General features: G+C 38.1%; 1 protein-coding gene across 5 annotated transcripts in view; it reads left to right on the forward strand.

Annotated features, from left to right (window-relative positions):
• The window catches only part of TEX15 (testis expressed 15, meiosis and synapsis associated), a 91,314-nt gene that overhangs the window by 47,081 nt on the left and 28,516 nt on the right, over window positions 1-15,717 (forward strand). For all 5 annotated transcript variants that reach the window (XM_027600420.2, XM_027600422.2, XM_027600423.2 and 2 more), the window contains one exon: window positions 13,199-13,436. In XM_027600420.2, coding sequence (XP_027456221.1) covers window positions 13,199-13,436 — 238 coding nt within the window. The remainder of the gene's footprint in view (window positions 1-13,198; window positions 13,437-15,717) is intronic.

A 15,717-nucleotide genomic window follows, 5' to 3' on the forward strand; every position in this document is an offset into this window, starting at 1 on the left:
CTTTCTGTCACTCCCTTTAGAGGAGTTATTATATCTATGGGCCCAGCAAAAACAAGTATTTCCAAAAGGATACCAATTTCTACTTCTTATCTACATTCCATCTACCACTTCTTAAGTCTGAAATCAGCAAAAGCATTAAAAATCTAAACATCAGGGTGCCTGGGTGACTCAGTCGTTAAGCATCTGCCTTTGGCTCAGGTCATGATCCCAGGGTTCTGGGATGAGCCCCGCATCAGGCTCCCTGCTCAGCGGGAAGCCTGCTTCTCCCTCTCCCACTCCCCCTGTTTGTGTTCCCTCTCTCACTGTTATCTCTGTGTTAAATAAATAAATAAAATCTTTAAAAAAAAAAACTAAACATCTGTGTATTCAATCATTCATTAAACATTTGAGTACTTACTATGTCAGACACTATATTTGATAACCTTCAAAGAACAATGAATGTTTTTTCCTGTCTAAAAGAGTTCACATTCTAGTTTAGAAGTAAATATAAAATATAATGTTATAATAAAGATATAGGTACACATATGAGGGACTGATCTTAAGAGTTTTGAGAGATGCTTTGAAGAGTTAAGAAACTTGAGCTGGTCTTAATGGGTAAAAGAGAAACTGAAACTGAGTTATTCTTAAGTCCATTGCTTATTTGTATCAGTTTGACCCTTTTTGTTTTAAAATTACTTTTAAAAATTTCAAATTTGGGGCGCCTGGGTGGCTCAGTTGTTAAGTGTCTGCCTTTGGCTCAGGTCATGATCCCAGGGTCCTGGGATCGAGCCCCGCATCGGGCTCCCTACTTGGTGGGAAGCTTGCTTCTCTTTTTCCCACTCCCCTTATTTGTGTTCCCTCTCTCTTTGTCTCTCTCTGTCAAATAAATAAAATCTTTTAAAAAAATAAAAATAAAAATTTCAAATTTATATGAAAGGATATCATTTTAAAGATTGTCAGTACCCGGCTAAATGTTGTGGTTGAATTAGTACTTGAGATCTGTTTATGTTTCACTCCAGATGTAGTCTGAGCCATCTGTGGTTAATTTCATTTACTTTATCATGATTGGTTCCAAGGGTGGGCAGAAATAAATCAGTTTGGGTCAGTAACACACTCAAGATGGATTGTCTTGGGGGTCTCTGGGAAAGAGAAGCCATTTGGATGTGAACCAAGGAAGCATGTTTAAGTTACTGATAGCACCCTTGTGAGGTAATAAAAAGACTAGTGTTAGGATGACCCTAAAGCTGAGGACAGAAGGACAAAGAGATGGAAAAAACCTGGATCCTTGATGACATCTGGAGCCATGGCATCTGTCAACCCTGATAAATGCTGCCTGACTTCTGCATTTCTTGTTATAAGAAGTCAGCTTATTTTTAAGCCAAACTGAGCAAGTTTTTATACTTGAAGTCAACCATATTCCAGCTGATAGTGAATTTCATACTGCAAAGGGGTACTGGCAAATAGATTCTACACTATGGATTTAACTTGGAGATTGGGCAGTAAGGGTGCCAACTTGAGAAGTTGGTGATAATCCTTTATACCTTGGGCACAGCCATTTGTTTCATGAGGTTTTGGTTTTGGGGGAAATTATACAGAAAATTCAGGATGTTAAAGTGCCTCGGCCATGTCTTAGATGCAAAAGGCCTTTAAAATTAAGACTTCATAAGAAAGATCCTTTATTCTTATGATCTGGTATCACAGATCAGCTTCATAAGATTAGCTTGAGGTAAAGAATTCATCTTTTCAGAAGTTAGTTTGAATTTGGGTTTAAGAAGATTTAACAGGAAATAAGTATGCTGCAAAGCACAAGTCTGTTGCCTTCAACTTTCCCAATACCTCCTTTTAAGTATTTTCTATCAGGTAAATGGAAAGTACTCAGGTTTATACAATAAAGATATATTTTAAATGCAATTTGGGGGAAGAAATGGATAGTTTCGAATTGGAATGCAGTAGCTAAAGGCCATTTCAAATTCAGAGCCTTGGAGGATGCAAAGGTTTCAGAGGCTTGTTGCCAGGAGACTGAAAGTCCTAATTGCAACCATTGTCTAAACATGATCTTGCTATGGTTACTAGCCTTCGGAATTTTGAGGATAGAGAATCCTAGCTGCTGCTTTTCAAAAGGATGTACTGTTGTTCAGGGCCAGCTAACACCATTATTGTGTCATTTTTCACTTTTTTGAATTTAATAGTAGTTATCCTATTTTTTCACTTTACCAATGTATTTTTGGGTGTAGATAACTTAATCTTGTAGCTATATATTGCCTAAATGGATGTTTAACTATATAGGTCTATATCCAGACCTGTTAGAAATGAAGGCATATTACTCCCAACATGGATCTGAAGTTAGATGCAGTAACTGGATGACACTTTGGGCGGTTCCCTTTTTGCAAGGTGGATCGAAAGTGTTTTGTGTGAGCATGAGTGCTTTTTAAAGTATATAGGTTGGAAGAAGGATGTATAGGATAATCAAGTTAGTAGACTATAGTCTCTCTAACAATTCTAAGTCATCTTACATAATTTAAACTATTCTTTGTCCTATTCTCTTTTATTGGTTTGCTAATGTACGAGCCTAGTCTGTATGGCTCCTTAGAACACGGCATGAGATTTTCCTGGAAATCCTGAGATGAAGTCAAGGGTCTCTATTAAGGACTGCAAGCAAGGAAGCTTATAGATCTAGCTGCTGCTTGGCAGCCTTCTTAAGACTTAGAGGAGCCAGACAAAGATAAAAGCTGTGGAAAGCAGTGTGGGGAATCAAGGCAAAGAAACTTAAATTCTTAATACTGTTGGGGAACTGAATAAATTCAGAATCTGCCTGCAGTAGGCAGCATAGTGCACCCCCAAAAGATGCCCACATCCTGATTCTTAGAATCTGTGAATATGTTACTTTACATAACAAAAAGGACTCTTCAGATCTCGTTGACATCACAAACCTGCAGGTGGTGATTATCTTGGGTTACCTGAGTGGGCCCAATATGAGTGAGTGAACTCAGGATATGAGCTCTTAGAAATGTAAGAGGGTCAGAGAGAGGAGACAGAAGAAAAATTTCAGAGTGATTCAGCCTGCTTTTCCTGGCTTTTTTATTTATTTATTTTTTTAAAGATTTTATTTATTTATTTGACAGAGAGAGACACAGTGAGAGAGGGAACACAAGCAGAGGGAGTGGGAGAGGGAGGAACAGGCTTCCCGCAGAGCAGGGAGCCCGAGGTAGGGCTCAATTTCAGGACGCTGGGATCATGACCTGAGCCGAAGTCAGACGCTTAATGACTGAGCCACCCAGGCGCCCCCTGTTTTTCCTGGCTTTAGAAAGGTGTTATGACTCAAGGAATTCGGGTAACTTCTAGAACCTGGGAGCAGCCTACAGCTAACAGCTAGAAAGGAAATGGTATGTTAGTCCTCCATCTGAAAGTAAATAAATTTTGCTAACTAGTGAAGAGATATTCCCCCAGACCTTGAGACAGGAACACAATCCAAATGACACCTTTATTTTAACACGATGAGACCTATATTGTACTTATGTCCTGCTTAGCTGTAAGATAATAAACTTGATTTGTTGGGGCACCTGGGTGGCTCAATTGGTTAAGCGGCTGAGTTCTTGGTTTCGGCTCAGGTCATGATCTTGGAGTCCTGGGATGGAGCCCCTTGTCAGGCTCCCCTAAGCCACAAGTGTGCTCTGGGATTCTCCCTCTCCCTCTCTCTCTGCCCCTCCCCTAGCTCGCACTCTCTAAAATAAATACATCTTGGGGGGGAAAAAAAAACAACTTGATTTGTTTCAATCCACTTAAGTCTGTGGGAATTTGTTACAGCAGCAATAGAAAACTAATACCGCCTTATCTCTAGATTTCTTGTGTGAGTTAGAAAATTTTTTCCCTCCAGCTTTATTGAAATATGATTAACATATAATACTGTGTAAGTTTAAGGTGTATAATATATATTATGAAATGTCTACTACGATAACGTTAGTTAATTCATCTTTTACTTCACATAATTAACAATTTTGTTGTTATGGTGAGAACATTAAAGCTCTGTTCTATTTTTTTTAAGCTAACTTTTTTTTTAAGATTTTATTGAGAGCACAAGCACAAGCAGGGGGAGTAGCAGGCAGAGGAGAAGCAGGCTCCCCGCCGAGCAAGGAACCTGATGCGGGACTTGACCCTGGGATCATGACCTGAGCGGAAGACAGACACTTAACCAAATGAGCCACCCAGGTGTCCCAAAGCTCTCTTCTTATAGAAACTTTCAAGTATATGATACAGTATTATTAACTGCAGTTACCATGCTGTCCCATAGATCCTCTGAACTTACTCATCTTATAACTGAAAGTTTGTACCCTTGACCAGCATCTCCCCATTTCTGCCACTCTCCAGGCCTGGCAACCATGATTCTACTCTGTTTTTATGAATTTGATGTTTTTAGATTCCACGTGTAAGTGAGATTATATGGTATTTGTCTCTCTCTGACCTTGTACTGTAATACTCTCAAGGTTCATTCATTTTGTTGCAGACTGAAGGATTTCCTTCATTTTTATTGCTGAATAATATTCCATTGTGTGTGTGTACCACATTTTCTTTAATCAGTTCATTTGTTGATGGATACTTAAGTTGTTTCTGTGTCTTAGCTATTGCAAGTAATGCTGCAATGAACATGGTTGGTGCAGATATCTCTCTGAGATAGCAGTTTCATCTACTTCAGATACATACCCAGAAGCGGGATTACTTGATCGTATAGTAGTTCTATTTTTAATGTTTTCAGGAATCTCTATACTGTTTTCCACAGTGGTGCACCAATTTATATTCCAATTAACAATGCACCAGGGTTCCCTTTTCCCTATATCCTCACCACCACTCTTTACCATGTCTTTTTGAGAATAGCCGTTCTGACAGGTATGAAATGATCTCTCATTATGGTTTTGATATGCATTTCCCTGATGACTAGTGATGTTGAGCACTTTGTCATATACTTGTTGGCCATTTGTGCATTTTCTTTGGAAAAATGTTCATTAAAGTTCTCTGCCATTTTTAAATCAGATTGTGTTTTTGCTTTTGAATTGTATGCTCCTTATGTATTTTGGGTATTAACCCCTTATCAGATATATGGTTTGTAAAAATTTTCTCCCACTCCATAGGTTGACTTTTCCTTTTGTTGATTCTTTTTGCTGTGCAGAAGTATTTTAGTTTGATATAGTACCACTTGCTATTTTTGCTTTTGTTGCCTTTGCTTTTAGAGTCAGATCCAAAAAATCATTGCCAAGACCAATGTACAGGAGCTTATTGCCTATGTTTCCTTCTAGGAGATCATTGTTTCAGGTCTTACATTCAAGTCTTTTATCCATTTTGAGTTAATTTTTGTGTATGGTGTAAAAAAGTGATCTAGTTTCACTCTTTTGCCTGTGTCTGTCCAGTTTCCCAACCCCATTTATTGAAGAGACTGTCTTTTCCTACTGTATAGTCTTGGCTTCCTTGTCATAAATTAACTGACTGCATATGCCTGAGTTTATTTCTGGGCTCTTTATTCTGTCCCATTGCTCTGTGTGTCTATTTTTATGCTAGTACCATGCTGTTTTGATTTTTATACCTTTAAACTGTAATTTGAAATCAGAGAGCATTGGGCGCCTGGGTGGCTCAGTTGGTTAGGCGACTGCCTTCGGCTCAGGTCATGATCCCGGAGTCCCGGGATCGAGTCCCACATCGGGCTCCCAGCTCAGCGGGGAGCCTGCTTCTCCCTCTGACCTTCTCCCCTCTCATGCTGTTTCTCTCTCTCTCTCTCAAATAAATAAATAAAATCTTTAAAAAAAAATGAAATCAGAGAGCATTGTGCTTCCAACTTTGTTCTTCTTTCTCAAGATTGCTTTGGCTGTTCGTGGTCTTTGTGGTTCCATACAAATTTAGGATTATTTATTCCATTTCTATGAAAAATGCCATTGGAATGTCGGTAGGGATTGCATTGAATTATAGATTGCCTTGGGTTGTATGGACATTTAAAAAACGTTAATTTTTCCAATTCACGAGCACAGAATATCTTTTTATCTGTGTCCTCTTCAGTTTCATCCATCAGTGTCAGTTTTCAGTGTACAGGTCTTTCCCCCTTCTTGGTTAAATTTATTTCTAGGTATTTTATTCTTTTCAATTTGTTGCAAATGGGATTTTCTGAATTTCTCTTTCTGATCTTTTCAGTGTATAGAAATGTAACAATTTTCTGTATATTGATTTTGTATGCTGAAGCTTTACTAAATTCATTTACTCTTAAGAGTTTTTTGGTGAAGTCTTTAGATTTTGTGTGTGTAATATCAGAGTCATCTGCAAATAGGGATTGTATTTGCTTCTTCGTTTCCAATTTGGTTGCCTTTTATCTGTTTTTCTTGCCTAATTCTTCTAGATAGGACTTCAATATTTTGAATGTTTAGAGCAAGTTTGAATTCTTAGTAGGAAAAATCCTGTATCTCCATTTCTTTGCGCACGTTACTGGAGGTTTACTGTATGCCTTTGGTAGAGTCATATTTCCCTGATTCTTCATAATCTTCATAGCTTTGCATAGGTGTCTATAAATTTGAAGAAGTGGTTTTCCCTCCCAGACTTTATACACTGAACTTTGACAAGTATAGACCTTCACCTGCAGATAGGGTCATGTTAGAGTGTGCTATGGTACAGGGTGCCAAGTGCAGGGCATGTAGTTGCTTCAGGTCTAGGGGGGTGGATGACAACTCACTGGATCAGGCCTTGGCCTGTACATTATTGACAGTTGTGTGGTCTTTGGTGAGTGCTGCCAGGCATTCACATAAGCTGCAAGGGCTGTTGGGGTTCTCAGCATCTCCTGCTGGTCCACCAACTAGAGACCAGAGTAAGCAGCGGTAGAGGCCTGAGACTGTCATATGCACACACTCAGTTGCAGGTGCCTATGTTGTGGCAGGGTCCAGTGGCTAACACACATGTAGTGGTGGGTACCAGGGCAGGCAACAAGGGCCAGCCAACGGCATGTGCACTGGCAGCTGTGGGGTTCCTGGCTATTTACATTACTGTGTTAGCTGTATCTTGCCCTGGACACATAACAGTGTGGGGGTTAATGATGGGGATTGGGCCAGAGGGTATTCAGGTGTATAGCTGGAGTGGCTAGCTGCAGGTGACCCTAGTGATATAGGCCAGTGACATAAGATAGGGCTTGATCTGGGCCCACATGAAGCTGTAGGGGCCTTCGCTATGGGTGTGGCCTAATGTGGCTGCAGGATCTTGCCATCGTGTGCCCACAGCAGTTTAGGCTGGTGACAGGTGTTTAGCCAACAGCATATAAGTATGCAGCTGGAGGAGCTAGCCCTGAGCACCTGCATGTTGGTGTCAGCTGCAGGAATCTAAGTTGGTTGTTGCACTCTTGAAGCCAGAGAGTCTTTGGCTGACTTCTGGTGGAAGGCGGGTGGGGAGACTCAGGTGGCTGGTGTCAACAAATATAAATACCTGTGGGTTGGAAACTAGTGAAATTTGCAGAGGTATGCTGCAGCCACACTGGTTGTTGGTTTCTTCAGTAGTGAAAGCTACTGATGTTTGCTGAGCAGTCAGTGGGATGGTAGTTGCTCCTGCTGTATAGCTCCTGTTGGTAGCCTCTGCTTTTCTTCCTTATTCCTACCAGTCTCTTTGTGTCAGCTTTGCCATCCTCTGGTTGGGGCAGAACCAAAGCAGATCCTTGATCCTTCATGTTAGTGCCCCAGAGGGCTGGGGAAACTGGTTACCTCACTCTCACTTTTCCTGGTGAAGGGAACTCTTTCTATCTAGAGAGATTCTTCTTGGCACTGAGCAATGCCAGCCCAATGTGTGGGATGGTACAGGAAAATTGAAACCGTTCATCCGTCCTTTCTGTGCAGTTACTCTCTGGCTTTTTATGCCACTGTATTGCTGAAGTTTCTTAAGTGTACTCCAAAGCTCTCTCAGAGCTCTTTTTGTTTATAGGTAGCTATCTAATGGTTGATCTTTGCTAGGGGGCCAGAGGGTGGGTTCTGCTACTCTGCCTTGTGACATCACTACCCTTGAATCAAAAATGTACCTCTTCTGGGGTGCCTGGGTGCCTCAGTCGGTTAAGCATCTGTCTCTTGATTTCAACTTGGGTCATGACCTTGGGGTTGTGGGGTCAAGCCCCATGTTGGCCTCCGTGCTGGGCTTGGGATTCTCTCTCTCCTTCACCCTCTGCCCCCCCCTTGTCCCCACTTTCTCTCTCTCCCCCTCTCTAAAAAAAGGAAAGAAAGAAAAAGAAATTTACAGGGTGCCTGGGTGGCTCAGTCAGTTAAGCTTCTGCCTTCAGCTCAGGTCATGATCCCACGGTCCAGGGATCGAGCCCAACGTCCAGCTCTCTACTCAGTGGGGAGTCTGTTTCTCCCTCTCCCTCTGTCTGCCACTCCACCTGCTTGTGCTCTGTCTCTCTGTCAAATAAATAAAACCTTTTTTTTAAAGATTGTATTTATTTATTTGAGAGAGAGAGAGAGAATGAGAGAGAGAGAAAGCACATGAGATGGGGGTAGGGTCAGAGGGAGAAGCAGACTCCCTGCCGAGCAGGGAGCCCGATGCGAGACTCAATCTAGGGACTCCAGGATCATGACCTAAGCCGAAGGCAGTCGCTTAACCAACTGAGCCACCCAGGCGCCCAAAACCTTTTTTTTTTTAAAGCAATTTACTTGTTCTGTAAACTTAGTTAAATCCCAATTTTTCTTACCTTATTTATACTGCTTTTCATATATTATACTTCGTGCCAACTAGAGATTGATCACTTATCAGCAGTCTGATGGATTTGAAAACAATTAAATTCTTTTTCCAGCTCTCCAAAGCCAATTACTTCATTTTCTTTAATTATTTTACAAAAAACATACTTAACTGAATACTTGTATTCTCTCCTCCACACACCCCAGTAGCTAAATAGTTCTTTTTTTTTTCCAGTTAAACTTTGAGATACACTGAAAGTGTTTCATTACTCAACAAAAAATTATTCACTACCTATTATATACAAGGTATCTTGGAAATCTATCCTGTGTAATGTAATTAATTATTACATGGGCATTCCATCTGAGGCACTTACACTTTGTTGTAGTTGGTTTCAGTAGGTAAGCATCAGAGTAGCACACAGTCAATTCTAAGTTCATGGTCTTCCAAAAGATATCCAGGATTCTAATCTTGTTTCTACCTCTCATTTGTTGTGCTGTGTTAACTTATACATAACTTTTCTGTCCATAGGAATTTTCTTATTTAAATTTTTACATTTATTTAGTTAAGGTTTAATAAAATAGTGGTTAAAAAAAATAATGACTAACCCACCACCAAGAGTATATCTACAGGTTTAACACTTGCGTGCTCGGTTGATTTCGAACTTTCCACTCCAGAGCTTAAAGTATGTTTAAGGTACAGGGGCCGACAGATTGTGATACTTATTCCTTATTAGTATTATTGCATAAAGACATGAGTAAATATTTCTGAAAAATTATTCTTAACTATTATTTGTTTTTTTATATTTAAGATAATATAAATATTCTGTTAGCATAGAATCTGATTGGCATTAATGTTTCTTGGTAATAATGCAGATAGGCTGGGTTCTTGGACACAGAGAGGGGTCCCACAGGACCATCCAGGATGGTCCTTGACTTTGCACCCGATAGAAATCAAGTGCAAGCCAGGAAGTGAAAACAGAGTTTGTTGAATAGCGTAAGTGACAGGCAGAGTAGCAGACAGAATATCTGGGAGATTCAGAAAGGAAAGGAGAATGAGTCTCATCGTTTGGGGCTAGGCAATTATATTGGAAAGGGGTTGAGGAATCTGGGGTAGAGTCCAGTCAAAGGCAAGTAACAGGTGAATAATAGGTGTATTTTATAAATCATCGAAGGTAGGGGTTATTGATGCCAGCACTGGCTGAGGTTTGTTTGAAGCTAAATAGCCTGGAACGTGTTTGGGATCCAGCTCTTAGATGTTATCTGTTGTTTGGGGGCCTAGGACAAAACTAAGAATGATTAACTTTCTTGTTTCCCACTTAGGGTGGGAACATAGCTTCTTTGGTTTACTCAGATGCAAAATATAGAACATGAGGAAGTGGGGCCTAGCAGAAGAGCAGCAGAGAAGGAGACTTTCTAAAAACGGAGTCTCTTCAGCTTTCCTCTCTCAGTAATTGGTCACTTTGTATGTACTAGGTCTTTATATTCTTACTTGATTACATGTCCCTACAAACACAAAAGACTATTCAAATTCATTTTACCTGTGATATCTGAAATAGAAGTCTTGAGACTCAGAGCTTCAGTCATTTTAATAAGTTAACATAGATCCTAGTGTCTGATAACTCTGAAGAGCCAACCTTTTTAAAAATAACTTCTTAAAGACACCAAAAAAACAAATAATCCAATTTAAAAATGGGCAGAAGACATAAGCAGACATTTAACAGATGGCCAACAGACAGATGAAAAAATGTTAAACATCACTCATCTTCAGGGAAATGCAAATCAAAACTACAGTGAGATCTCACCTCACACCTGTCAAAATGGTTAAAATCAACAACACAAGAAACAACAGGTATTGGTTGAGGATGTGGAGAGAGGGGAACCCTCTTGCACTGTTGGTGGGAATGCAAACTAATGTAGGCCCTCTGGAGAACAGTATGGAGGTTCTTCAGAAAATTAAAAATAGAACTACCCTACGATCCAGCCATTGCACTACTAGGTATTTACCCAAAGAATACAAAAACACTAATTCAAAGCGATATATGCACCCCTGTTTATTGCAGCATTATTTACAACAGCCAAATGATGGAAGCAGCCCAGGTGTCCATCGACAGATTAAATGGATAAAGAAGATGTGTACACACACACACACACACACACACACACACACACACACACACACAATGGAATATTAATTCTGCTGTAAAAAAGAAGGAAGTCTTACCATTTGCAACAACATGGATGGATCTAGAGAGTAATGCTAAGTGAAATAAGCCAGTCAGAGAAAGACAAATACCATAGAATTTCACTCATATGTGCAATTTAAGAGACAAAAGGACAAGGGGGGAGAGAAAAAACAGACTCTGAACTATAGAGAATGAAGAGATGGTTACCAAAGGGGAGGTGGGGAGGGATGGGTGAAATAAGCAAGGAGGATTAAGAGTACACTTACTTGACAAGCACTGAGTAATGTATGGAATTGTTGAATCACTATCTTACACAACAGAAACTAATATAACACTATATGTTAATTACACTGGAATTAAAAAATTTTTTAAACTTCTAGAGTAATTTTTTATTGCTCACTTTTGTCTAAATCATATTTAGTTCTAAATGTTTTTCAAATGTTATTCTGAAAACATACATTGAAAACAGTATTCAGTATTATTACTAATATGAAACTCAAGGAATATTTTCTACTTTAATTTGTAAAAGTTTTGGGGGCTCTGGGTCAAATATCAAGTTATATTTTTACATTTTAGTCCTTTAAGAGAATATAATGTTAAGCCAGTAAGGTGACTAGGTAACACAAAGAATTATTTGGCCCGCAATATCAATGGTGTGTGCCAGTGTTGAGAAACACTGCTCTAGGGTTTACACAGTGTACCTTCACATAATGTTATATTCATATGTAGTATAAGAACCTCACAACAATGAACATCTTCGTTCCTTCCTCCCATGCTTTGTGCTATTGTTGTTAGTACTCCCATGTGGGAACTCCTAGGCATGCTCAGAAAATTAATGCTTTTCCAGATTCTAGGAAAAACGAGTTGAGAAATTGGGAAAACAAAAAAGTACTCTAATTCTGTGAATTTTAAATGTTACCTACATGAGATCTTAGTGGGTCATAGAATCTACTGATGTCAAGTTGCAAGCAAGAGCAGGAGATGATGATATGTGGAGTTGACATTTCCAGGAACTAGGACAAAGTGGTCACGATCTAATCAGTTAGTTTTGCTTGTAACTGTTGCCATGTGGTTTGTGGCCCTTTGTACTGTAAACAGTAAGTTATTCATGCAAATAAATACTAATATGCTAATGTGCTTAGTATACTTTATACAAACTCTGTGAGTGGTGTTCCAGGAAATAACGAATATTGGTAGCATGTGGTATTCAAGAAAAATTTTCCTTTTGTAGTATACACATTACTTTCTAAGTTCTGAGGTTCTCCACTGCTGATGATGGTTTGGAATCACACCTCTGTCCTATTCTGGCAATCGGACCTCTTTACTGTATCACCTAGTGTGGCAGTTGTTGCAGCTACTACACTTGAGCAAGCCAGATAGATTGCCTGTCTATATGATTAAGTGGTTCTTTAAAAAAAAAAAAAAAAGATTAATTTATTTGAGAGCAAGAGAGAGCATGAGCTGGGGGAGGAGCAGATGGAGAGGGAAACGCATACTCCCCACTGAGCAAGGAGCCTGATGCAGGGCTTGATCCCAGGACCCTGGAACCATGACCTGAGCCAAAGGCAGACACTTAACCGACTGAGCCATTCTAGCACCCCCAGTTAAGTCGTTCTTGTTGTGGAGTATAGTCAAAATTTTAAGTGTGTGTACTTCAGATTATCTTTTCTGAGGATGATTTATAATTTTACTTCTATGATAGGAGTACTCTAATCAAATCCTAGCTTGTTTCTTCCACCTGCTGTCTGGATCCCTGAAAAATGGAGAATGTCCCTAATAATTTACCATATGTATTTCTCTATATATTTATTTAAGAAAATGCCTGTTCTTTCATCCATAGACAAGTAAGTGAAAACTTGAGCTCTGGAACTTAGTGGACAAGAGTTCACATAAATAATTCCAACTCTTGTCACCTTGCTATTTTGGTGAGTTTAACTCTCTGAACTTCGTATTCCTCATTTTAAAAATGAGTGTAACAGAAGCGAGGGGGGATGAGGAAAAAATGGATATAAAAACAATAAAATAATAATAGCAATCAATTATTGGAAAACTCGGGAAAATTTTACAGAAATGCTTATAAAGGGTAAGTCTTAGCATGCTGGGTATATCAGTAGCATTCGAGAAATGTTAGCCCTTATTATCACTGGCCTATAAAGAATGTAGTCCATAATTCTGGATGAGTAGTTATCTACTTCAGTTCTTTCCTTAGATGATTTTCAGCCTAACTTGTTACCATAGGATAGTGATGTTTCTGAATGTTATGAGTAATTGTCTTTCTAACTGTAGGAAGCTGAAATATTTATCTTCTTGAAAATTCAGTCAATATTCTCATTTAACTACACACAGTTTGTTTTGCTTTAGGTCAGAGATGCGTGAGAGTGGAAGACATGGCAGAGAACTTGAAGAACATTTCTGCTTTTTAGCACTTCCTCAGAATGATGTGGCTGAAATATATCAAAATGGGATAAGTACTAGAACATCTACATTGAAGATATTAGGAAATCCTCTTCTTGGAATTTATGTATTTAGACATGTTGATGTTGCTTTGAATTATGCTCATAGTAGAAGCATTACTGTAGAAAGTATTGTAATTTTTAAGGTAGGTAGCAGAAAACAATTACTAAATATTATATTCAGTTGCTTTAAATTGATCTGAGCGTATTTTCCTTTCAGTATGAATTATTAGTTTTTTTAAGTTGCATTATATGAAATAAATAATATATATGTTACTTTCATCATCATCGTCATTTGAAATTTTCCCCTATTTCTGACTTTAGTTGGGTATGTAGCATAAAACAAAACTCCCAAGTAAGCAAACACAGCTTGTATCATCTTTGTCTTTCCAATTTATATTTTTTTCTGTCTTAAATGACCCTTCTCTCTCTTTCTTGTTCAGACCATAGTTAATACCACAGTGCTTTAAGTGTTTTTCTCCAAAACATAGGTTATAGTAATTCTAGCTTAAACTAGTTACTAAACTCTTAGTCTTTATTTTAGTTAATAGTATTATACAATGTTATTTTTTTTTAACTTTTTATTGAAGTCTAGTTGACATACATTATATGTCACATTAGTTTCAGGTTACAACATAACAATGTTTCTTAGTTTTCATAATTTTGCCATGCTTATATAAGATGTTAACTTTAGGAAAAATGGATACAAGTATATAGGACCTCTGAACTAGTTTCCCAACTTTTCTGAAAGTCTAAAATTACTGAAAATTGAAAGGAAATAAGTCTTACCAAATCTTAAGCATCAACAAACTGGTTAAGATACACTTTTATAGTTAATTGTAGCTTTGCCAGGACTATTAAAATCACACTAGGTAGGCAGGATCCTCAGGTTTGTAACATATGGGTACATATAAAACCAGTGCTTCCCTTGGAATAATTCCTTATGTGTTTAAGCCTCAAATATCAAATTCATAAAGCACAATTTTTATATTAAAAAGTAATACATACTGATTTTAGGAATTTTGGTGCATACTAAGAGGTTCCAAAAAGCCCATCAATAACCACAGTTAATTTTTTTTATATCTGTAGTTTTGCTTATTTATACAGATATGCATGTATAATGGTAATTAAAATATATTCTTTATATACATAACTTTTTTCATTGATTATAAGACAGATTTTTCATTGCATTATTCTTCTCTAATAGCCTTTTTAAGTTTTTTTTTTTTTTTAAGTAAAATTTTTACACCCAACATGGAGCTCGAACTTACAACACCAAGATCAAGAGTCGCATACTCTACCAGCTGAGCCAGCCGGGCACCCTTCTAATAGCCTTTTGAATAACTAACTACATAGTATTCGACTATATAGCTCTATCATAAATTTGCATGACACATTTTTTAATTTAGGGATATAAATTACTCGGTTTTTTGTTTTGTACTTTTAATTATTATTTTGATCATCCTTATGTGAGTGTATTTTTACACACACCTGTGATTATTTGCTAAGAATTAATTGGTTAATTCCTCCCGAGAAATCAGATTAGGAGCCAAAGCTATGTATACTTTCACAGCTTTGGATATGTAATGCCCAGTTGTCCTGAGAAGGGTTATGTTAACTGACATTTCTTTTTTTTTTTTAAGATTTTATTTATTTATTTGAGAGAAAGAGACGGAGATAGGGACAGAGATAGTGAGAGAGCATGAGCAGGAAGAAGATGGAGAAGCAGGCTCTGTGCGAGCAGGGAGCCCAATGCGGGACTCCATCCAGGACCCTGGGATCATGACCTGAGCCAAAGGCAGACGTTTAACTGACTGAGACACCCAGGCACCCTTTAATTGACATTTCTATCCACAATGTGTAAGAATGTGTGTTATCTCACGCCCTCACTCTATATATTATACTTTTTTTTTTAATCTTTGTCAGTCTTATATGCAACAGTTTCTCATTGTTGGTACAATATTTTTACATAGTTACTACTGAGTTTAAATATTCTGCATATATTTATTAACAATATTTAGTGAGGGGTACTTGGCTGGCTCAGGTGGAGCATGTGACTCTTGACCTTAGGGTTTTGAGTTCAAAGCCTACATTGGGCATGGAGCCTACTTAAACATAAAAAAATTTTTTAAATAAAAAAACAATAGTTACCGATATATATCCTTTGCCAACTTGGTTTTTTTTTCTTTTTTTCTAGTTGATTTGTAAACATTATCAGTTCATCAAAGTATATTTTGAATATACTTTCAATTATACTTTATCACTTAATGTTTTCCTTTTTAAAAAATAAACTTTTCATTTTGGAATAAATTTAAATTTACAGAAAAGTTACAAAGATAGTACAGAAAGTTCCTGTATACATTTCACTCACTGTCCCCCTAATGTTAGCATTTCACATCACTGTGGCACTTTTGTCAAAACTAAGAA

The sequence above is a fragment of the Zalophus californianus genome, chromosome 2, assembly GCF_009762305.2.
Source record: "Zalophus californianus isolate mZalCal1 chromosome 2, mZalCal1.pri.v2, whole genome shotgun sequence".
In the NCBI taxonomy this organism is placed as follows: Eukaryota; Metazoa; Chordata; class Mammalia; order Carnivora; family Otariidae; genus Zalophus; species Zalophus californianus.